The following is a 24,417-nucleotide window of genomic DNA, read 5'->3' on the forward strand; positions in this document are numbered from 1 at the left end:
CATACTTTGGCAGCGAATCTTTTCTTCGCAAAGTCCTTTTATGTCTTTACACTTTGCCGTACCGTTATTTTCTCCCTGTTTTTGGATCTTTGTTCACAAGTACAGCCCAAAAAGTGGGAAAAAAAAGAAAATGGATAAATTATCAACATCTGATTGGCAATTTGGACAATGGCAATTGAGCACCCTTACTGTCGTGATGGAAACAAATTGTTTAAAAATACCTGTGTTTTTTTCCTTTCTGGTTATGCTAGATAAATCCATCTGTATTTTAACTTCCTTATGTTGTTTCGAAGTAGATTCAGAATCACCAAGGCATTTTGCACCAGTTGATTACATGGAAACTCCAGAAGAAATTATCCGCAGACGGCATGACGATAAAGAGGTAATGCCCTCCTGTACAGCCTAACAACTGTTGTAGCAGCTCCACATACAAGAAATACAGCATTCAGCCTTGTGTAAGGACAGCTTGTGTGCCCATGGCTGTGGATATTGGAAGTCAGAACAGCAAGTTGGAACTAGTATGTTTTAATTGTAATACTATCCCTGCCACTGGTTTAATGTATAACGTGTAGTCCAGTTTAGCTTTTGTTTAAAATGAACCTGATAGTTCTCATCAACAGCACAAAATGATATATGGGGGCTTTAAGGAATGTGAAAAGGTCGGAGATGTATGTGAGATGCGGTACAACACCCCAGTACTTGCAGGGAAAGATTAAACAATTATTCTGTAAGTGACTTAAGGTTTTATTGTTGTCCAAGCAAGCCACTGGAGTCGGTATTAATCAAATGGGTGAGAACAGTATTTTTCTTTTGGGAGCCCTCAGTTTTTGAACAGCAAATGTAAGATATTTTGAGCTATCAGAAAGTGTGAAGTTCCCCTCTGGTGCGAGCTAGAATTCTTTACACTGGCTCAAGTTGTTGATGATGGAATGTAGCAGTTGTTGTTGAAGTGGCTGGGCAACACTGAGACAAGCCGAAATAATAGGAGAGCCACAAAACTTTTCAGTGCTGACTGTATCCAGGCTGAGTTAAAGAACTCATGAAGTGATTGCTTTCCAGGAAGCTGGAATTAATTTTCACTGCCTGGGGGGATGGGGAAAGAAGGCATATTTTTCATGTTAAGTCTCTGAGTTCATATAATATTTATGTGTGCTTTGAAATATGGTAAAACCTGCTCTTAATTCCTACGTGAAAAATATATTTTTGCTGATTTCTCCTGTGACACAGTCAGTAATCCCCCCACTTCCAAAATCCAGCACAAAAACTCATGTAAAAGCAAAACTCTGAATTCGCTGAGACCTGCTGGCTTCAAACGAGCTAGCACAGGGCTGAACTCTTCAGCCTGCAGTCAGCCCCAAAAGGTGGAAGACTCCTTCTGCCCAAGTGCTCAAGAATGCATGTTTCCGTCAGCATGCCACAAACTTCAGAAGTCAAAAATAATTCTTTGGGGGTTATTAACTTTCTTTTACAAAGCGTGTTACGTGAGCCCAAAGGAAGCGTGGGAGAACCTGATCCCTGGAGGTGGTCAGGCGCTTTCCCAAGCTCCCTGCAAAGCTCGGGGCAGCTCAGTGCCTCAGAACTTACCTGCGGGGCTGATTCAGGTCTCTTGGAAGTCAATGGATGAAACTCCTTGTTGGTTGAAGGGGCTTTGGGTCAGCCCTCTGCATTATCAGCAATCTTCTTAGAAGCTTCCATGGCCTGGCCCAAACTTATAAGAAGTCCCCGTTGACTTCCATCAGCTTCGAATCAGATCCCCGCATGAGCTGTATTTCAGTCGTGCCATGACGGTGATGTACTTTCTGTGCTTGCAAAGCGGACGGGTGCTGTGTAGTTAGTACAATCGGCGTTTTATGTTGAACTGTAAAATCCCAGCTGTTTGCTGGGACCTCAGAAATTTTATTTAAGTCACATTTATGGCAGCTTTTGAATGCCTTTAACTAGATGATTTACTGCCCATTTTATGCAATTTTATGGCAGAAACTTTTAGAGGACCAGAGACGGCTTAAACGTGAGCAAGAAGAAGCTGATATTGCAGCTAGAAGGCACACAGGGGTTATTCCAACGCACCATCAGTTTATCACTAATGAGCGATTTGGGGACCTCCTAAATGTAGACGATACAGCAAAGAGGAAATCTGGGTCAGAGGTCTGTTTTAGTTACCTCAGTCTGCTGCTTGACCCAAAGCAATATTTGCCTCTCACAATGTTGTGCTTTAGGCCGACATTAGCTCCTCAGAGAATGTCGTTTGTTATTTTTTTTCCCACCTTCCCCTTTCCCATTCTGGCTTCATTTAGATCTGCTTCAACTCTTGTGCCTGGTAACTTAATTGATATCTCTATACCAAGCTGCATATGTTAAAGCATGCCTGCTGAGGATTGCTGGTGCACACCTGTGATGCATGCCTTTAAATATCAGCTACTTTTAGTGAATCAAAGGCATTCTACATCCTTTGCATCATATTGCTACGTTGTCTTCTTGTCTGTGCCTTACGCTTAGAAACTTCGTGTCTTGTTGATCCTGGCCATGTGACTGTCTCATAGATCATTTTTTTTAGAAATAGATTGTTTCTTCTCCTCTTGAAAGCTGCTTGACGTCCTTTAGAGACAACTGGAAAAAGTCTCAGCATGTTTCATTGTGTACGTTCTGAAAGAGACAAAGGAGGAGGGAGACGGTGTTCCTATGAGCCCAAGGCACTTTTCCTGAGGGCTGGATGCTCGTCCAGGTGTCCTGGCCAAACGCCTTTTGTCTGCCTTGGGGATGGCTGCTGGGGCTGCCAGCAGTGGCTGTGTCTCTGCAGGGTGCTGGGCTGCCCCAGGGGTGCTGCGCTGCGGTGGGCGAGGTGGTCGGCACATGGGTGGCGTACACTTGCCTGCCCTGTGTGTAGTTTTGAATGCTCTGGCACCATGTGAACGTGACTGCTTCTTATTTTATGCTGTGTTACCAAAATTACTTTAAAATTGTCTGAATATGTTGTGGTCATTAGAAAACCAGCCAGGTGAATCAAGTTTTAAAGCCCAGGCCTGCTGTCAGCGTTCTCTTTGACTTTAGAGCCGCTGAAGAAATTTTTTCAGACACGTGCTTAATTTGTTCACATTTCCTCCTCGCCTTTGTCTCTTTCCTACCAGTTTATACAGAGTAAGTGGGTCACATTGCAGGATTCAGCAGGGCCAGGTAATAACCAATAAGAGCCACATCAAATAAAATCCTACTGTTTTTTTCCCAGCTAGTAAATTTTGCTTTTCCATTTGCATGTCAAGGGAAATTTGGTCCTGGAGCCCCAGTAGCGGTAGTTACTGGAGCAGCTTTTGTTCAACAGGGTTTGTCACATTTAAAAGTTTACTTCTGTTAAATCCATTTTCTGCAGGGCTCTTAATTACTGTTACACCAGGAGTTGGCACTTATTGCCCTGGTGGGAGAGACCCATCCAGCACATGTGGACTGTAGTAGCAGTTGCACACAAGCTTGTAGTGGAATACCTGCATTCAATGCCTTCCTCAGACTAATTGTAGTTATAGAAGAGTTTGGGTGCTTTTGCTGAAACAGGGTTGAAAATCTAATTATTATTTTAATGTGTTGATTTTTTTAAATCTCTAGATGAGACCTGCTAGAGCCAAGTTTGACTTTAAAGCACAGACGCTAAAGTGAGTACGGCTTGTTACTACTGCCTTGAGTGTTCTTCCTCTGCTTTTTCCCCAGGATGCAGCATTTAGGAAGCGTCGTGTAATTGAATTCATGTTTGGGGCGTTCCTTTGCAGCAGCTCAACACAAAGGTGTCCATAGTAAGGCAGGGAAAAGTCATACGAATCTTGTAGGTCATAGCCTTGAAAGGACCTGTAGGAAAATGTCTTCTTTCTCGGTGCATCCCTATCTCATGGTTTTTAGGGCAAACCCATGTTCTTTGCTGGAGCAAGTGGGTGCTGTGCTCTGGGGGTGAGTGGAGCCGTGGGAGAGCGCTCTGGCACATGTTTGTTGCTCCTTGCATCCTGTTAGCTGGAGGGCTGGGGGAGACCTGCCGGCAGCGGCTGTCACTGCCCTCCTACTGGAGACGGGGGGATGCCCCTGCATGACATCCCTGGCTGTGCTCTGCTTGAGGAGCTGGAAGACCTCTGTTAGTCAGTAGCTCACTGTGTAAACCTGCCGTACAGATGGTCAGAAGAACGTAGAATCCGCAGAACCACAGCATCCTTTCCACTGTGCTAAGCACAGCCCGCAGGCACCAAGGGACTTACACGGATATTAGCTTTAAGCGTGTAGCTGGTCCCTTGCCTCAGGATTTTCCTGATTCAGGACCTGTCAGTGTGCAGAGTGGTCACTGCTTGCTCCCCTGGCATCTGCAGATACACCAGCAGATCTTTCTGGTGGCATAGTTGTACCTCCACGCCCTGTTGTGGTCCCTCAGGTGAATCACACAGCACTACTTTTGGGGGAACACGGCTGTGAGGAGAAAGCCTTTCCCTCTGCATGAGCCCCGAGAAGCTCACATTTTAACATCAGTGAAGGACTTGCTGTTTTTCTTCTCACGTGCTGATGTCCTGGGAATGTTCTTTTCTATGTTCTACAGGTGATGACTTGTGGTGATTTACACAGCATCTCCCCAGCACCTGTGGTAAAATGGAGGCAGATGTCAGGTGTAACTGCTGTGTCCCTTGAGCAGAGTGTACCAGGGTGCTGGGCAAGCGAAGGAGAGCTTGTGAAAATCATGTTAGGAAAGGCTGGGTTGTTTGCTTTCCTGTGGGGACCCAGGTAGCAGGTTTATGAGCCTAGTGCAAGCTGCCCACAGTCAGAGGTCCTCAAGCTATGGACATTCATAATTTTGGCACTGAAGACCGTAGATTGAAATGCCAGTTGTAAGCCCAGGTGAGGTCAGCGATTGCACAGCCACAGGCTGGCCAGAAGTGTAATTGTTGCAGGACCAATGTTGGCTGTGAGGGGGTTCTTCTAGTCAGCAAGCTAGTTTCCATTAAAATTGTGTCTCTTTGGAAGGCACTCGTGACATGACCTGTTTCAAACCAGGAATTGAGCACTGCTCACCCTATCCAACACAGAAAGCAGCCGGGAGCATCTTTTGCTTGAGCCTGACCCCACTGCTACCAGAGGGTGTGTGGTTAGTAGGGCCCTCACAGAGCTGCTTTTTTGCCAGGATGTCCCAAAAGAGCAGGAGAGTGCCTGCATATCGCGGTGCCAACAGGGTAATTCTCAACACATAGCTTTCACTTTGGGTGGCGTGTGGTTTGTATGGACGGGGCTGGTGCAGACTCTGGCACCTAGGGATTGCTGGACAGAGAAAGAACACGCCTGTTCTCCGGTGAGGTCCTGATGGAGTGCTTGTGTCCTTAACAGGGAGCTTCCTCTGCAGAAAGGAGATATTGTTTACATTTACAAGCAGATCGACCAGAACTGGTATGAAGGCGAACACCACGGCAGAGTTGGCATCTTCCCACAATCGTACATAGAGGTAGCTACTTTCCTTGCAGGCGTTCTCTTTGTCCACTCCCCTTCTGCTGGCAACCAGTTTATGGGCTTTTTGTATATGACTCATGTGATTCTGTTTGTCCATTCCAGCTGCTCCCACCAGCTGAGAAAGCTCAGCCCAAAAAGCCATCACCGTTGCAGGTATTGGAATATGGAGATGCTATTGCCAAGTTCAACTTCAATGGGGATACCCAAGTGGAAATGTCCTTCAGAAAGGTAGGACTTTAGTCATGCTGATGAATTCAATCCTGAAAAATGCGAAAGATTTTTAACACTAGTAACTTGGAGTTTCCAAATGAAAACTCCAGGAAGATAAGCTCTGTATTCAGGAAGGATTAATTCTCATTGCCCACGTTTTTAGTCCATAGCCATTATGTAGCACATTGCAGCAAGAGTGTTGCTGCTAGGCTGAGTCAAGAAGTGCCAGCTGCTTCCTTAGGGCTAGCTGAGAAGATCCTTTAAGGACAAGTGCTGGAAGCCTGGCTCTGAAAGGCAGATTGGATATTTGGTGACGTGTGTCCAGTCTGATCCTCTCCAGTGGAGATGCAGAGTCACATCAGAGCAGCAGTATAGAAAGAAGGATACTGAGTTCGCCTCCCTTCAGCCTATAGGCCAAATCATTGAGCACAGGTGGGTGAGGTTCTGCGATACTGAAGTGAGTGGCTGGACCTGACTGCGGAGTGAAGGGGTAGGGATGGGTTGTGTAATGGCTGTTCAGCACAAGGTCAGCTCTATTTAGGTTAAGTAGCAGCATTTCTCCGTCCCACCCAGCATTCTGATTTGATGCTCAGATTAGATCTTCTCTGTCTGCTTTTTTAATTATACATGAAGGTGGGGCTTGCAGTTTATATTAAGGATCTGGAAATTGCTTTGTTTGTCAGCAAAACAGAAGGGAGCATAGGGAGACCCAGTTTTTAAACTGCAAACCTGTGCATACTCCCTGTACACCACATCCCTGAGAGTCATGGTCAGCCTGAAACTGCTGGTTTCCATTTTTTTAAACTGGCTTTTAGCAAGTAGAGTCTTGGAAATGTGAGCATGACAGAGTCTGCAGACAGCCTGTCCCCACCAGAAGATCTGCATTGCCTCCTCTGAACTGAGAAATATCATCACCACGCAGAGGTTAGGGTTAGGACCACCTAACTGGGAAACGGGGTGCTGAAAGCCAGCAATTGTTTTAAGTCAGCTGCAGCATCAGCTGCAGCAAGATTAAAAATGTAATCTGCTTTGGAATGATGAAATATGTTAAAGTCAGGGCTACATTACTATTCCTTCTCACAGGGTGAAAGGATCACATTGATTCGACGAGTGGATGAGAACTGGTACGAAGGAAAAATCTCTGGCACCAATCGCCAAGGCATCTTCCCTGTCACTTACGTGGAGGTGCTCAAACGGCCAGTGGTCAAGAATGCCATTGACTACCCTGACCCACCAGTGTCCCTCTCCCCCAGCCGCAGCATGACAGCTTCACCACAGGTATTTGGACTGGACGCAGCCACTTACAGCACCTTGCAGAACAGAGGGATGTTGCCATTGCTATGCAAGAAGCAATAGCTGAAAAAAGCTGTAGCCTAAGACTAGTGTTTTGCACTGTAAAAGCCATGAGCTCCCTGCAGTACGCTGTGACTGCAGGAAAAGGTGATGTTTCATTTACCAGAAAGGTTAATGAACGGGTTGTTTGGGGATTTGGAGACTCAGCTTTTAATCTCTGATCTGTAGCTTGAATTCAGGCCAGGTTGAAAGGGCTACAGTGAATAAATTTCACTGCCAGATGGAATGAATTGGTGATCCAGCTCCTCCTGAGTGCATATTTACACTTTACAGACCTCCACTGTGATGAGTGAATTTTTTATTGTGACTATTAAAAGGGTATCAGACTGTTACAGTCTGTAGGAGTCATTATGTCGATTCCAGTCAGATTGAATCAAGCTGTATACTTGTTCCTAAATGTTCCAGCTCACAACCAAGATTTTGGGAGACAGGATTAGGAGACCTGCCTGTATTATTTGAAATTGATGCTAAACGAACTCAGGTGTTGAGAGCAGGCTGGTCTGAGATCTTTCATGAATATTAGATTCACTATAAACCATACTGCAGTTCAAACCAGAAATCAAAACGGCAGCCAGCAATTGTATCGGGATCCCAGAATGTTTGCTGTGAAAAACCTATCAGGGAGACAGTGAGTCTCTAAATCCCTTTGTTTTGCTCTCATCCTGCAAATACTCGTGCTTGAAGGTCAGCATACATGTCTGGGTTGCAGCCATGAGGTTGTAGTGCATCCCCCTCTCACCCATGGGACCAAAGCAAGGTCATTCTGAGGTCAAGACTACAAGGAACAGGAGTGAAGGATTAGGATCGGGAGGAAGGGGTATATGGTACAGGATGGGTGGGAAGGGCTGCCATGGCTCATACCTGGTGTCTGTCTGGATCTTCCCTGCTTTTATTCTTAGGCACTGTGTAAAGGGGAAAGGCTGGGGACCTCAGCTGAGCAGTTCTGTTTGAGCTTGGCAATCTCTCCATAGCTGTTGCCTGCCTGCCACCAATCTCTGCAAGCCTCTCCCTTCGATGGAAGGGATCGTATCCACCCTTTTTTGGTTTCCTTTGCTATTCTTTGGATTCCTCCCGTAGTAAATCAGTTCTCTCCCTTTTTTGCCTAACTTGGCAGAGGACTGAGAAACACTGTGCTCAGTGCTGGTGTGGCTGAGCTCCCTGACATCGCTGGTGGTAACAGCTAAGGGCAGGACTCGGCTGCGTGCTCTGCCTTGATAAACACAGGACCTCCTTTCATCACCTGAAGGCCAGATAGCCAGAGCTGGCTGTTTTGATCCCTTTCTCCTCCACAGCTTCAGCAATGCAAGTTTCTTGAGGAGCCGGCATTGCTCGTGCTGGAGGCGGATAAAGTCAAAACCCGTTGCAGCGGTGAATGCTGCCTGGGTCGGCAGCGTGAGCTGCTGGGGCCCCGCCTGCTGCTGCCAGGCGAGTCAAGTGCTGCGTGCTGCCCCCATGGGTGGGGGCTTCAGCTGCTCCCTGGGGGACTTCGGGCATACGGTATGAAGTCCAAGGTCTTCCACAAGACGTTTTGTGTTTGGGGTTCTGACGAAGGCTGGAGAAGGGTGTTAGCAGCGCAGGTGCAGAATGGACCCCGTGGCTGGAGTAGCTGTGGGCAGGGTGTTCTCCAGTGCGGTGCACCGTCTGCAGAGAATTTACGTACCACGCTTGGTCACAGATCTGTTCCTCTCCACACTCGCTCTTTCTCCTTTTGCTCAGTTGTTTTGTATTTTCCTTTATTACTTTTTTGTTCATTTCTTTCTTTTTCTCTCCTGCTTTTGTCTCCTTCAAGTCTCCCAGCTCTGAGCTGCTCCATACACCAACTCCTCCGCCTTTGCCTTTCGCGCGCCGCGCCTTATCTCCAGAGGTGCAGGCGGTCACATCCGAGTGGATTGCTCTGACCGTGGGAGTGTCTCCTAGCACCACTCCTGCCATAACTCCTCCATTGCCTCCTCCGCCTGAAGCCTCCCTCTCTCACACTGGCTATCTCTCGCCTTCTGCTGCAGCCAGCCCTTCTCCCACGGTCAGCCTCCACCATTCTCATCTCTCTGGCTCCTCGACTCCCAGGTCCATTAAATCCCCATTGCCCTCTTACTCATCCCGACCTCAGTCCTCTGCCCGCAGTTTCTATCAGGCCACTCCGCAAAGTGAAGAGAAGTTTGCTGGCTCCCCTTCTCCCACCGCGAGCCACTCTAACTCCCCTCGCTGGGCAGTGGAGAGCCCCGACAGCATCCTCGCGGAGCAGCATGGCACCTCTGGCAGCCAAGCCTGGCTCCAAAAGACTAGAGAGGGCAGCAGCCACCCCCAGCAGGGTGCTCGTGCTCTTCCCAGCATCTCTGTCGAGCGCTGCCTGAAACCATCCCAACTAGACATGCGTGTCAGCCCAGAAAAGAGACCTGTGGGTTCCTCTGAGGACAACCAGTTGTGTCAGGAGCTAATGGCTATTGTGCAGGGAGGTAAAACAGAGAAAAGAGGAGTGAGGAAAGGTGATCTGGGAAAGTTTCAAAGCGGGGAAAAGAAGGTACTTCTGCATGTGTGTGTGCTGCTCTGCATTGCTGATTTTCACGGGTGTGTTGAGGTTTGTGCTGCTCGGTCAGCCAGGCGGAGCCAGTGGCTGCCATGCATCATTTGGACGATCTTAAGCCCTTCTTCCAGGGGTCACCAGTGGCATTCACTGCGTAGCAGATCAAAAGGTTTTAGAAGGCGCTTCAGGAGCAGGGTAGTGAAAATTATTTCAGAATAGGTAACAACACAGGACTGACTCAGTTGGTCACGTCTAACGAGGTGACTGTCCCAGAGAGCAGCCGTTACCAGCTGTGTCAGATGAAAGTCTCACGTGCCCATATACCTCACTGTGTGGAATACAGGAGATTCCTTGCTATTCAGGGATTTTCCAGTGTGCAGTGGATCCTCTTTGGTTATAGGATCTATTTGTTCCTTTTAAAGCCAAGGACTGAAAAGCCTTGTAAACACTATCCTGGCTCCTAGAGTCACAAAAGCTGTCCCCTCTGGATCCTGGAGCCTGCGATTTAGTGAACCTTCGTCTGGGACGTGCGTGACTAGGTCAGGGAGGCTTGATTGTTATCTGTGCCTTGAGTGGAATTTATTACCTTTGCATTTCCAAAGTTGTGTGAGAGGGTCTAGCCACACATGAGAGCTAGACCTAGTGGTAACTTTTCCCCGGGAGTTTTTAGTTCTATGTAGCTATATGTTACAATGAGAGGGAACATGGGGGAACCCTCTCGTAGATTCTGCCCCATATCTTCCACCCTCAGTCTTGACATAGGAGATCTGCCTTACTTTGCAGCTCTCAGTTGACTTGGGGGTCCATTGTGGCTACAGCGAGCCCAAATACGGTGGCACCCCCATGCTGCCCCGTGAAAGAGTGGAAGTTAAGAGAGCTCAAAATTAGAGCATTATAAATACTACCTTGGGTGCACTGCGATAGCCTCCATGCCATACCCCATCTAGCCAGCGTTAAGTGATGAGGAACTGAGGGTTCAAAGATGATACATTTCACACTGGGAAATCTTACGAAAAATTGTTTGATTTCTGCTTGAATCATAACCAGAAGTGTACTGAAAGCTGTTTAAAGACTGTGATGTTTACTATCTGGATACATTTTTAGTAGCATGCATGTTTAAAACAGAATGAGGTGGTCAGCTCAGACAACTGGAAACTGCACTTGCCCTTGCATGGAGTTACGTTTGCTGTGTGTGCATCGAATTTACTGGGTAGTAGATGCTCTTATCACTAGCAGCGGTTGTGATAAGAGGGTGTGTGCCAAGCTGACCAACTTTTCTTTTCTTCAAAAGACTGCAGACTCAAAAGCATTCTCTTCATCTGCTCCTCTCTCTTCCTCTGCCCTCTCTTCCTCTACTGTCACAACACAGCCACCTCCCAGACTTACACGCAGAGTCAGTAAGCCACAGGTAATCATCTTTGCTGATTGCTTTTCCATTACGTAGAGTTGTATCCATGCCTTGCCATTGTTTTGTCATATGCTTGTTTAGCCATTCATTGATTCCACAGGTGAGGTATTTCTCCTGTCGTTTAATGCAGAATTTTTATTTCTTTTTAAAACAATAATTTCAAATTATTTCCAGGCTGTGCAGAAGGGCAGGTATGGGCAAAACCTTCAGCTGGTACAAATCCACGCAGCTCAAGCCCAGGTTTCTGCCAGTTTGTACCAGCTAAGGATCTGATTTTCTGTCCCTCCAAAGGATTAACCCAGGACTGACTCAGTTCTGACCTTGGGTTCCTCCAGCTCAGCTGCACTGTTAGGCAGTGTCCGAGCGATGCAGGGCGAGGTGCTTCGCTTCAGGTTTTGTTTAACCACCTGAGATCTGGGTTCAGGGTTTGAGTGTCTCAGAGCTGGGGGTAAGGCACACGCAGCTTGGTAGCCACAACGTCAGGGACCTGCTCCAGCCTTCCCAGGCAGAGTTCAGGGGGTCCCAGCTCTGATGCTCAGAGACGCAGACGTCTCTAGAGGGAGATGCAGCGGGGTCTGTGCAGCAGAACCAGCTCAGTCCCACAGCATGCGGCTGGGATGGCTGGGGTCCGGAGCCGGGGTGCTGGCAGCTGCTAGCGTCCTGTCCGTCCTCCAGAACCTTCCACAAGATGGCAATGTCTGAAACGGAAAGCTCACAGCAGCGGGACCAAGTTCGCAGCGATGGGCATTGGGGAAGCCACCTTGGGCTTGATCAGTGAACCGGGCAGGTGCTCCTGCAGGGCCAGTGTGGGCAGTAGTTGCCAACGGTAATATTTTCATCATCAGTTTCTGACAGCCAGATAGTTTTAACCCTGAATTTTACCTGTTACCTTTACTTACCCCCTTTCCCTCCGATCGTGAGATTGCACAGCTTTTTACTGAACAGTCACCTCCTGCTTCCCTTTCAGTCTCAATAGCTGAGTCTGGCAGGATACATACCCTCCATGGTAAAAATCCATCGCAGTTTTCTGTGTTGCCCTTTCTCTTGACCTCTGAGCTGCCTGGTCCGGCTGTGCTCGCACTGGGTGTATGCAATCCAGCAGCACAGGAGCCGCATCTGGGGGAAGGTGGTTTTCCTGAGTGCTGCCTACAACACAGTTCTATTTTGGGTGTTGCACCTGGTTGTAACAGGACCCTGCAGCCTTTCTTTGGCATCGAAGTCAAGCCAAAATTTATATTTTACATGCCTTGACAATCAGAGCATTGTCAGTGTCAAGTTAAAACTCGGTGACATTGTCAGTAGTCTTGGCCTCCTTTCCAGCTCTGGCTCTACAGTTGTTCAGGGAGCAGGAGCGGTATTTGTATGTGCAAATGACATGTGCAAATGACTTCTTGTTAGCTGCATGACCCATGCAGAGGCTGATGGCTTCAGGTAATGCCCTGGAGGCCTTTTCAGAAATCTGTCCTCTTTCCATTGATTTTAATCAAATGAGAAGAGCACTTAGTAGATGTGGAAATGGGACATTACATTTGGGGTTTGTTTCCTTTACTGGCCATCCCCTGTTGGAGGTATTTTACCATTTGGGATTTTAGTTTTCTTTCTCGCATTAGAGACCCTCCCCAGTTATGAAATTCTGACCCAGGGTTTTTGTCAGGTTTAAGACCTTTTTGGTGCAGGGCTGGTATAAGGACCGTGTTCCTGCCTGTTCCATTAGGCAATAATATAGAGTGCAGTGGCTCTTTTAGCTATTCTGAAGTTATTCCTTTTTGTTTAGTTTCGCACTCCAAACTTTTTTTTTTTTAAAAAATGACCCCACAGCATGTGAAAGATATTTTAAGTACACCTTACAGATAATTCCAATATTCTGGTAAAACATGATCTTAAGCAGTAGCATAATCTACCAAATTAATTTATTTCAGGGGACCCTCGGAAATTTTCTAGTTTACTTCCCGTTTTACGCTGGGGTCCTGTTGGCGCAGCGTGACAGCCGGTGGTGGTGCTGGCGAGGGTGCCCGCGGTGCAGCAGCTTCGGCCTGGGGCTGGACTGCGGCTGTGAGGGGGGAGGGCAGGAGCGGCTGGGCGAGGGTCCCTGTGTCATCTGAAGGTCCCTGTGTTGCCCGGCAGCGTGAGGGGTGTTGGTGGGGGGCTGGCTGCTCCTTGGTGCTTGTACAAAACCCCTCGGGCGGAGCGGGGAGTGATTTCACCCCTTTGTGGTGGTGTGGAGCAGAGAGGAGGGTGTGCGAGGAGGATGCTCGGACCCCAAGCTCCCCAGCACAGGCCAGCAGTGCCCACGTACCATGCTCCTTGCTTAGCACCTCTGCCCAGGTCAGCCTCTGTCCTTCCCGCGGGCTGCTGCTGCCGCTGCACAGGTTCAGCTGGGCAGCGTTTGTGCCCAGCGCATTTATCGCCCGGACTGGAGCTGCCCGGCCAGCATCAGGCGGTGGTACCTGCGCCCCGGGCAGATGCGTTTTGTGCTGCAGACACAGCCTGCACCTTCTGACCCGGGGGCCAGGGAGTCTGTCTGCAGACTTTAACAGCCATGAGGCCAGGCTGCTGCACACCGCAGCCTTTTCCACATCCTTCATGAGAGCTCCTTGGCCAGCTTTCCCCTCGCTTTCACCAGGGCCGGGGCTTGCTGTGTGCCACTGTTTCCCTTTTTCCTCCTGGCTGGGCTGGGGTGTCCTCCCTGCTCATGATTCTCCATTCACGTGTGGGATGTGTGGCCTTCTCCGAGGGGTGTACCGATTTGTCTGTCTTGTTTTGTCTGTCTGTTTGTTCTGCTTCGCTTTCTCTTTGCCTGTGTGGTCCTCTGACTCCCACCAGAAAGGGGTGGAAGACAACATGTAAACATGCTGCAGTGGATAGACACGCAGACGATGCTTGACTTCACTAGGAGCAGGGAGGGCACTGCTGAGTAGCCCCAACATCTTTCTTCCCAACAGTTAAAACCTGCCTCAAGGTTTTTCTGAGCTCTTAATGTATAACCTTTTTCTGGTGTTCTTGCAAACTTGTGGTGCTCTTTAGGTCCATCCTCAAACACTGTATGAGGTGTAAAAAGTGGCCAGCTGTGCTTCAGGCTGAGTGTACCACATATTCATATATGTGAGTGTGTGTATATATCCATATATATGCCAGCAATAGAATTTATACAGTCTGTAAACATGACATAGACATAGACACTTCAGCACCTGCTTAAGCCTATTCACTTAGTCTTAACAAAGCACGTGGTGTGACTGAGAGGGTCGGAGTTGTCCTGATGGATTGGGAATACTTGGTCACTTGTAGGGCCCTCAGCTGACCTCCAGCAGCAGTAGAGCTGGCTCAGTGTTTTGAGGGAACCTCTGTGGTTTATGCTTTGGAGCTGTGCCCCACACCTGCTGATTCCTCAGCTGCCTTGGGCACATGGAGCCACCACTGTAGGTAGGACACGGGCTTTCTGCACTCATGTTTAAAGGGCATTTGTACCTGTAACACCTTCTTTTTTTGTCATCCTTTATTCTCTTCTCTCCCTGCGAGCATAATATTGGCTGGTTGGTGGGGGTTTTTATTTAAAAAAAAGCCATCTGGGCCATGCCATCGAGGTCACTTGTTTGAAGCAGTGGGGTGGTACATTTACAGCCTAGAATTATAGGATCTGATCTGGTCAGTGTTCATCCTGTTCAGGTAATGCTGCATTGCTGCTGGCTTTGGGGTGCTTTGTCACTGCACTGTGCGGCTCTGCTGTAGCCCTGGGGGTTGGTGCAGACACCCACTGCTTTGGTAGGAGCTGCCTGGATCTCTGGAGCAGAGTCCAGAGGGGATCCACTGAGTTTCGTGTCTTGTTGGGAACTGGGGGCTGCTTGGCCCCTGCCCGGCTACCTCGTGGAAGTCCCCCCACCAGGAAAGGGGGTGCTGGCAGGCTGCACCTCATGGTGTCACACTGCACCACAGAGCATTCAGAGGTAGTGTCAATTTTTTTAGCTTTCAAATAAGTAGCTTAATTCATAGTGATTAATGCTTTTCAGAGGAAAAGCTGGTCAAGGAGGTGACAAGTCATCAATGAGAAATGGACCACACAGTTGTTCATGGAGCAATTCCAGCAGTCAGTTTATTAGCATGGAGCAGAGAAGTACTTTCTTGAATTTAAAAAAAAATATCACTCTTACAGCTGCCTCTCGCTTCAGCCTGAAAATTGGTTTTCCCACCTAACTGACCACCTGAGTTAGCTCCAATCTCATCAGATTTGATGTGCTATATCCAGCTGGTCTACACAATATTAATTTTAAATTTCTAATTATTCCATTTTCCTTTCAGGGCTGGTGATAGACAGGCAGGAATGACTTCCAGAAATCCTGTGATGGTTTCAGGCTTCACAGTAAATGCTTTGAATGTGAATTCCACTGCAATTAGCCCATCCAACTTACACTTTATTTTCTCTCTATAGAAATATACATGGTAACAGAGCCTTGTTTCTTAAGGGCAGTGACCCCAGACTCCAGCCCCAGGCAGTACAGCTGCCTACAAAGAAGTTGCGGTGGGGTTGGGTTGGCCTGGTCACAGTCCTCAAGAAATAAGACAGTTTGCTTTAATACAATGATGGGCACAGCTCCAGAGCTCCAAGATGTGGTTCAGAGGAGCTTTGAGAATGGGAATTAGAGATGAGCTCATCACCCTGCGCTTCTCCAAGCTCTTGGAGCATGCTTGGGCTGAAGGTGTCACAAACCCCTTTGTCCTCTGCTCCTGCTCTGTCTCAGGATGCCATGAGAAAGCAAACCCTCTACTGAAGGGCACGGTTGGAGTGAATAAAGAGAAGGAGGGAAAGCAAAAAATGGAGGCCTTTGGGATTTGGGTTGAAAATTGTGCAGAATGATCCCAGAGGGTGGCATGCCCTGTGCCTTACCCGATCCGCTTTGCAGGCGGCCCTGCAGGTGGTACAAACAACCCTGCACGCGTTCAGCCGTCCTGTTTGCTCAGACAAATAAATATAAGTAATATTTATTATTAAATAAAAATAAGTTTGAATAAATGCCAAATAACAGACAAAACACCTCGCTTTTGGTAGGTGTTTGAATGTGCCAGAATGATGCAGAACCAGGCTCTGGATACCTGTGTGACTTTCACAGTGACCTTCCCCTTCCCCATAAAACCTCCAACCCCAAAGACCTGGATTTTCCCTACTGTGCTGGGGACACACGTGTCCCAGCGGAAAGCCGTGACAGGGCAGGGAGGCAGGGCAGAGACCAGGAGCTTCCCAGGGAGTGGGGGTGTCTGGAGCTGGGCTTTCCAGCCTGACCCAAAGCTCTGCCTCATTGTGGGAATGAAAGAGCAGCTCGGATGCTTGCTCAGTACAGGGTAAAGTGAGTTTGATGGGGCTACGTGGCGTTGTGCCTTCGGAGAACCTGAGCTGGGCTTCTGTAAGAAGCGAGCGAGTTCTGTCGTGTGTCAAAGTCATTGCGGACCTTTCTAAAAACAGCAGCAGATTCCTCTCAACATGCTTTTGGCCGTTCAAGTCTGATGCTCTCAAGTGTGTGCTTCTGTTCTTGTTTTTTCCCCCCACAGGAATGCAGTATGACACTATGTCCCATTTCTGGTTGTAGCGGTGTCTGCAACCTTGCACTCCGGTTCCCTGCTCTGAGCTTCTGTTTCACTGTTGCCTTTCTCTGGGCAGCATTCTGTGTGCCGCAGCCGTCGCGTTACCGTAGCCTGAATGTCTCTCGTGTAAATGAAAGACCTTGTTGTCCAAGAAGTGTGGTGTTGGGGTGGGGAGGGGATGAGTTGTTCATTTTCTCTTGTTGTCTGCACTCCATTTACATTTTTTAAATTCTGACCACTGTAACATCTGCTAAAATGTCTTCCTTATCATTTGCTTGGTGATCACACAGCCTTCCCACCATTCATTGAGAGCTGGACCAGATCTCACAGAGTCTGAAAAGAGCTATGTGGTAAGGCCACTGTTTAAATCAGATGTGTAGTCCTAGACTCTCTTCACCCAGACAGTAACTCCTCAATAAAGATAAAATGCCAGCACTATTTTTAGCTGCAAAATAGGTACATGTTTATCTATTTGCATACAGTGTCTTGTTTGCAACAGAGAAAAGGGGATTAAGCAATTAGAAAAACTGTCGTAGCCAATGAGAAGTTGGGCTAATTGTGCTGCTGGTCCCTGGGTATAAGTTAAATGAAGCAAAATGCATGAATGGAGCGGCCTGCCTTGCATTCTTGAACTGACTTCATAGCATTTGTAATGGTGCCACTGCATAACTAATTGCAACCTCTTACGCTGCTGCTTTTAAAAATATATGTATATGTATTTGTTACAAATCTTCAAACTAAATGCCAAATTCTTCTGTATCTTGCCTGTTTTTCCATGCTTACACCTGGATCCCTTCTGCACTCCACTACCTGGATATTTACCTGGATCTACAACTCTTTTTTTTTTTTTTTTTTTTTTTTATAATTTTATTTTTTTTTCCCGCACCGGACTTATGTGCTGCATCTGGAATGTCCCATCTCTTCTTGTCTATATTTTCCCCTCCCTCCCCCCTGTTGACTGTCCTTTGGGTGTTCTTGGATGTCAATGCTGCCTACCACGCAGGAAGCTGTTTGCAATGAGATCATAAACATTGCAGAAAAATCTGTTCATTACTGCAGTACTATTTCTCAGCCTCTTGACTCTCGCCACAAGGTGACCCCTAATGACCATAAACCATCTCTCATCATTTCTCAGCAACCTCAAGCACAGCAGCAAGGAACCAGCCCTGACAGAAGTCAAACGCCACGAGACATGTAAGTCCTTTTGGCTCCCATCTCTTCCAGGGGCCTTGCCTCTGACCGGTGGTGCAGATGGGGAGGTGTGAAAGCTTCAGTGTTTCAGCAGTTAAATTAGAATTATGGGAGAGTGTTGGCTTTCCTTTAGAGAACAAAAATAGCCGCATGTCATGGTAACGAGTCGTTTAAAACTGGGACCTTTGTGTCTGCACCTGAGACAATGACCTCACCATCTGGGGCTGGGTCTCCTTTGAGTACTTGATTCGTGCTGGGCATGGAGACTCCCTCAGTGTCTTTGTGTCTTGAAGCTGGAGACAAATCAATACCCACTGGCTACACCTGGCTCGTGTGATAGAGCGGGTCGGTGTGCTCACCCTGATGTCAGCTCCTCAGGGTGCAGCGAGCAGTGCCACCAGCGTGGCAGCCGTGCACCGTGGGCCAGCGCAAAGGGGCACTGCTGGCTGAGCCATCGCAGAGGCCAAGGCTGAGGTTCTCAAAGCTGAGATTCTTCGGTGGGTTTAGACCTGGAGCTGCCATTTAAGCTTAGTGAGGCCCTTCACTGCTGGTTTTGAGAACAGCAGCCTGCACTGCGTGCTGGGGACTGAAGGTCCTTGGCAGTTGGCTCCTGAAAGGAGCCTTTGCTTTTGCCTGCCCCTTTACGTGGCAGGGAGAGTCTCACACCAGCTCTGTTTTCACTCCCTGCAGGCAGGGGATCCTAGCCTCCCCAGATTTGCCCAGAGATTGTTCCCACTCCATTAGGTTCCTTTCTGATAAATACAGAGTGCCTCTGATGCAGGTGGTATCTCAGGGCAGGATTCAACCTTAGACTTTGCTTGCACTGTACCTCCTCAGCCGTGGTTTATCCAGCAACCTCAGTGCAGTAGGGTAGGCAGTTATCTTTTTCCAAATCCTTTGCTCTGCCGTTTGGTCACCGGTGCCCTGCTGATGTGCCTGGGCAAGGGAACACCTGATGTGCCTGGGCAAGGGAACGCGTGCCTCATTTAGCCCAAGAAGGAACGTATCCAGGTTTTGGCTTGCACTCCATGGGGTGCCTGCACTCGTATGCTCTGTAGGTGCTACGCGTTAGGAAGACTCTGGTGGTTACAGTCTATGGAGACAACCACACAGAATACTTTAGGTTGGAAAAGATCTTTAAGATCATCAAGTCCAACCGTTAACCCAGCAATGCCAAGTGGCAAAAAGGACACAGAAGCTCTCCGCATATCCCACGCAGTGCAGGTGTGACACCTTTTACCGCCGTGGCCTTGTGACCACAGCCAATTTAATGCAGTTGGCCTCCACCTCTCGAATGCAAAGCACAGGTCCAGACTGCACTGAGCAAAACATAATAGGAATTAGAAAGGGGATGGGAGATGTCTCCTTCTGAAGGGTTGTCAGGGAAATCCAGTGGCTAACGTGCAGTATCTTTCTGGTTTTAGAGTTAGCTACCAAGCCCTCTACAGCTACACTCCTCAGAACGATGATGAGCTGGAACTGAGGGACGGTGACATTGTTGATGTCATGGAGAAATGTGACGATGGCTGGTTTGTGGGTGAGTGTGACGCTTGTCTGTCAGCAGAACTTTTTGATATGCAGATGAGCCATTTTGCAGATATTCTGTAAGTTACTTCCATTTGTGGCATCAAAACATGAAAAAAATCAACTCCATGTTTTTCACAGTTTCTCATCTGTTCCCACCAAGAGCATTAAAATTAGGGTGCAGGGTGGTGGAGTTTTGTTTTCCTTGCTAGGTCTCTAGCTTTTCCTTTTTTCTTAATCTCCCCATTCCCCTCTTCCTCCTGATCCTTCTTGTTCACCCTGATGACACAACAACGGGGCAACCAAGGCAAACTGGATTTCTGTAGCTTTTCCAAAGCTGAGGTAGCCAAGGCGACTTATGGAAAGCGGCAAGTAGGGGGATGAAGGGGACAGCGTGTGGATAGGACTTGCCACCCCTGAAAATCCAGCTTCATCTGTAGCTGTATGTTTAGCAAAATCTAGCCCTTTACCTTCAAAGGATGCAAGTCTGGACAGTGTTCTCCATCTCAACACTGCAGATTCAGGCTTGTTATCTCTTCTTGAGGGAGATTAGCTCATTTACACTGATAGGTGTTTGGCTCCTCGCCTACAGGCCCAGGAGCTTTCACCAGCACCTTATTAATTGTTAAAAGGGAAGACCAGAGATGATTAGTGGTGGAGTGAGCTGGGATCTTGTCTGCACCAAAAGGCTCTTTGACCAGGACTCCTGTGTACTTTCAGAAGCAGTGCCTGCAGGCACAAGAGGCTACTACCTCTACCTTTTCAAACCCCCAAGCCCTCCCTGCGTGGCTCCATCTTACTCTGGCTTTCTTGTGTTTTATTTTGTGACAGGTACGTCCAGGAGAACAAGACAATTTGGCACCTTCCCAGGCAACTACGTGAAGCTTCTGTACCTGTAAAATAGCAGCAATCCCACTGTGACAGGGGTGGGCTTGTTTTCCGGATGGTGTTTTTAAACAGTGAAGAAACAGACAATTTCTGAATGTAATCGACAGGAGACGAGATGTGTTAGAAGGATGTGGTTATGTGGTACAGTACGGAGTTGACCGTGTAGCCCTGCTGCCACAGACGCAGTGTGCGATTTGTTTGCTGAAGAAGAGACAGTTCCTAGTTTACAGCGCTGCCTTCGTGTATTCCTCTCCCCTCCCCAGCAAGAGTTCTGGTGATAATCTGAGTTTGTATGGAGTACTTACCTCCGAGAAGGCTTCAGGGAAGCACACGGTATAGGTTTTGTTTGTGTGTGGCGATAGGGTAGTTCCTGGGGGCAGTCGGTGGCTGCTCCCTTCCATGGCACGGGTCAGGGGGCCAGGCTTTCCGCCTGGGTTCTGCCTCGCCGGAGACTCGCTTCGCTCTGCCTTCCACTTTCACCCAGAACCTTCCTCCCTGGCATGCACCTTGAGGCCCGGCAGAGGCGGAGGGCAGCTGATACGGTCGGACTGCAGAGCTCTAGGTGGAGAAGGTGTTTGGGGCTGGTGGTTTAATCCAGGGAGGTCAGTCATAACGTCGCGGTGAATGTGCAAAAACCCCAAACCCTTGACCAGCGTATTACCTGTCTCTGCAGGGGGGTTGCTTTTGTGCAGGGTGTGTGTGTGTGAGTGTATTGTGTGCATCAAAACGAACGGAGTCCTGTTTTTTTAAAGAGAAATCAGCCTGGCTTTGACATTTATCTGCACAAAGAATAGAACCAATAAACAGAACATCCGTGACAGCAAATCCTGGCTGTGAGTCCTACGGCTGTTTGCTTTCTCTGCTCCTCCTGCCCTGTTGCTGGCCCTAAAGGATCACTCGCTTCTCAAAGCATTCATACTCTTTGGGATGAAGACTTTGCTTCTTTCCTGGCATTAAATCTTAGAGGCTCCGAAAATCTGAGCAACGTGCCACTGAGGGTGCTGCTTTTTTTTTTTTTCTTTTTGGTTACAGTGTCAATGGTAGGTCTCGAATAAATACGTGCATTTTGGCTGCCTCTTAGTCATACAAAAAAAGTCTCATCGATTTGGAAAGCTGTTCCCAGCTGCTGATTACCAGTTACAGGGATTCGTATTTCCTTGAGAAAAAAAACCACGGCTTGGCTGTACGCTTGCCTGTAAATCCACTATGAATACTCTTTTGATAGACATTTTGTTATTAAGAAAAAGCATAAACAAAACTGGTTCTATCAGTCTCTGCTTCCTACAGTTACCATACAAATAGCAAAGGGTTAGATTGCTATTTTGTCATAAGCCGTATTTCATAATATAAAATGCCTATTTTTATGCTGATGCTTTTATACAGATTTATTAAGAGTAACTACAACTAACTGTTAGCACGACTTGCAATGTTTTGATAAACGAGCCATGCTCCTGGGTTTGAAATCATGTAGGCTTGTCTTCCACCTAGGTCACCGGAAGAGAAGACTCAGCGTCTCAGAAGTTTGACTGTAAATATGTATATTTAACTTTGTACAGACAATGTACTTACCTTGTATAGAAGAATAATTTAAACACATTGAGTGAAGGGAGGAAAAAAAGAAGGCAGTTGCGAAAGGTTGGGATTTTTTTCCACTTTTATTTAAATGATGGAATTCCATGTATGTTCACATAAAGAGTTTTAGCACAAAATATCCATTATAAAAGGGTTAAAGATAGGACACAAAGCACCGTTTCTTTTCTGCAGGAGATACCTTTAACCCTGCATCTTATTTATGGGTTTGTTTTTCCTGCTTTGGGTTTGCCCTCCAGTTATTTGCAGCAATATTTAGGCCTGTTGGATAACACCAAATTAATCTATCCAGCAAAGTAACACGATACTGACTGTATATAACATACTCATTTAAAGGTTTATTTTTTGTTCTTGCTCTTGCCATCTTAAGTTACACACACACACACAGATAGACACACACACACACACACATTCAAACCGCAACTTATTTTTGTGTTGATTTTTTTGTTTATTGCAGTGGATTACTATTTGACAATTAATAAATGGAATTATTGAACTACTGTTGTGTTCCTTGTACAAATTATTAAATAAAAGTCTATTCCTGCCCTTCCTGTAGCGATGCCCCTTTGTGCCAGTGCCTGTCTGTGGCAGTCTTCGGCTGCATCCACGCCAAGTGGTAGGAGCCTGCTGTGGGCTTGCGGCCCGAGCCCACGGGCCCTCCCTCCTGAGCCATCGGCTGTGACTTTCCAGTGACAGCAGGGAAGGAGCCGGGTCACTGCCAGATCGTGGTGTAACGCGGGGTTGGGGTGCAGCCGCCGCGGTATGTGCACAGAGCAGGGAGCTCAGGAGCACAGCGGGTCGACCGTTTTGCAAAGGGTCTTTGTGATTCCCTCCAGATGAGAAGACCACACAGGTTAAGTAGGACGAGAGACCCACAGGCTCTGTGGGATGGGATGGTAGCTGCTGTTGGGTTTACATGGGCATTTTCAACCCTTGCTCACGTCGAAAGCCATGAGACGCTGACCTCTGCGGTGGCTGCAGCCTGGCCGGGCAGGTGCGGCTGCGGCACTAATCCAGGGGTCCGTGCCCTGCTGCAGTGGATGCATCGTGTCCCCCAGCCCGCAGCAGGGGAGCCAGCCGGGGTCTGGGGGTGCCTTTCGCGGGGGAGCATTCCCCGCAGGGGCAGAGTGAGGCAGCCGGGGCTGGCTGCCTGGGACGGGCTGGGTGATGTGCGAGGACCACAACAGCACCCCCTGCACCTCTGGTGCTGCACTCTGTGCCCCCCGGGGCTGTGCCCCCCCCCCCCCCCCCGCGGCGCTGCGCTCCTGCAAAGAGCAGTACCTGCCTCGGGACCCTCCGCCTGGGGCCAAGCCACAGCCAGGCCACGGACCCGCGTTTGGTGGCGGTGGGACTGGCCTGCGAGGCAGGCGTGTACCATGTGGCTGCATTCGATGATTTTAGGAAGTCACACTATAAACAAGCCGATCTGAAACCCAAACAAAGAGGACAGCGAAAGCCTCAAGCTGTCTTGCAGGCCCTTAGAAATCACGCAGGTGTGAGCCAGATTGCTGTTTCATGGGTGACCTCGTATAGAAGCAGAAGGGCAGCCTGACCACTGCTCAGCTGCCCTTTCTTACAGTGCCCTGGCCAGGGAGCGGGGAGAGACTCCCCTGCAGCCCCTGAACCTTGGTATTTACTGATGTCACTCTGTCCTAATACACTGTGTTGGATATACTACGTATATCCACGGTATGTACGGCTATCCGTAGACAGATGTGTGGATAACCTGTATAACATAAGGAACAAGCTAGAGGTTCTTGTGGCTGCAGAAGCCGTGTGAGGGGAGAAGGAACAAGGACGCAGCCGTGTGTCACAGCCCTCCAGCTTGGCATCGCTTCTTGTACTGCCAGACACACAGCAGTGTGGTGGGAGAGCTCTTGCTCTCTGACAGAGGTGCCCGGACCCCGGGAGGGAATAACAAGTTAATGCAGGGAAAGGGAGGAAGGAAAGAAAGGGGATTGCAAGGCAAGGGTGCGCCTTGCCACTGGGTCATTCCTGGCCCTTTCTTGTAGGGCCAGCACCTGGGCCACCCAGCTCGCCCCCGCCTGCCATTGGCTCCCTGCCCCGGCTGTGGCTGAATCCGGCTGCAGCAGCAGCCTTGCGCTGTGGCTCCTGCGTTCGTTCACTAAACAAGCAGCAACTCATGCTCCGGGGGGTAAATGCCAGCACCTCTGCTGCAACCAACCTCTCCCGCCTCCCATCCTCCGATTGGTGGGGGCTTAACGTGCAACTGGAACAATTATTTTTCCCAAATCGCAGTGACATGTAGAAGAATTCCTTCTTCCCTTGGTGGTACTACCCCTGAGGGGCTAAGGATAAAACCCTGCTCCAGGCAGTGATGCACCTGGCTAAATTAGCAGGAAGGCAGGCTCTGCCCTCCCTCATCAGCTCCCAGCTGGGCCCCTGTGCCCAGCGCTGCCCATTTCCATTGCCCTCATTAGGTTTCAGAGTTAACATCGTGCCAGGTGGGAGCGAGCCGAGCCCTGTTTGCCCGGGAGATGCCACCCCGGGGTGGCCCCCCCTGCAACGGCTGGCCCTGCAGCAGCCCTGCTCTCTGCTCAGGGTCCAAGGGGTGAGCCAGGGTGTGAGACACGCTGAGATCTGAACCCCCACCACCCCCATCCCCCTGCAGCAGCCACCCGACACCGCAGCCCTCCCCGGGGGAGTCACCTTAAAGCGGGGCGGGGCGGGGCGGGGGCGG

General features: G+C 48.7%; 1 protein-coding gene across 1 annotated transcript in view; it reads left to right on the forward strand.

The window, feature by feature from the left end:
* Positions 1-22,262, forward strand: part of SORBS1 (sorbin and SH3 domain containing 1) — a 220,370-nt gene extending 198,108 nt beyond the window's left edge. The window contains exons 28-37 of the mRNA XM_055793988.1: positions 297-382; positions 1,978-2,145; positions 3,595-3,641; positions 5,341-5,455; positions 5,563-5,688; positions 6,754-6,948; positions 16,814-16,873; positions 17,659-17,717; positions 19,139-19,251; positions 20,070-22,262. Of these exons, the coding sequence (XP_055649963.1) occupies positions 297-382; positions 1,978-2,145; positions 3,595-3,641; positions 5,341-5,455; positions 5,563-5,688; positions 6,754-6,948; positions 16,814-16,873; positions 17,659-17,717; positions 19,139-19,251; positions 20,070-20,137 (1,037 nt within the window). The 3' untranslated portion in view covers positions 20,138-22,262. The remainder of the gene's footprint in view (positions 1-296; positions 383-1,977; positions 2,146-3,594; positions 3,642-5,340; positions 5,456-5,562; positions 5,689-6,753; positions 6,949-16,813; positions 16,874-17,658; positions 17,718-19,138; positions 19,252-20,069) is intronic.
* Positions 22,263-24,417: the final 2,155 nt, after the last annotated feature.

Source organism: Falco peregrinus, chromosome 1, assembly GCF_023634155.1.
Source record: "Falco peregrinus isolate bFalPer1 chromosome 1, bFalPer1.pri, whole genome shotgun sequence".
NCBI classification, from domain to species: domain Eukaryota; kingdom Metazoa; phylum Chordata; class Aves; order Falconiformes; family Falconidae; genus Falco; species Falco peregrinus.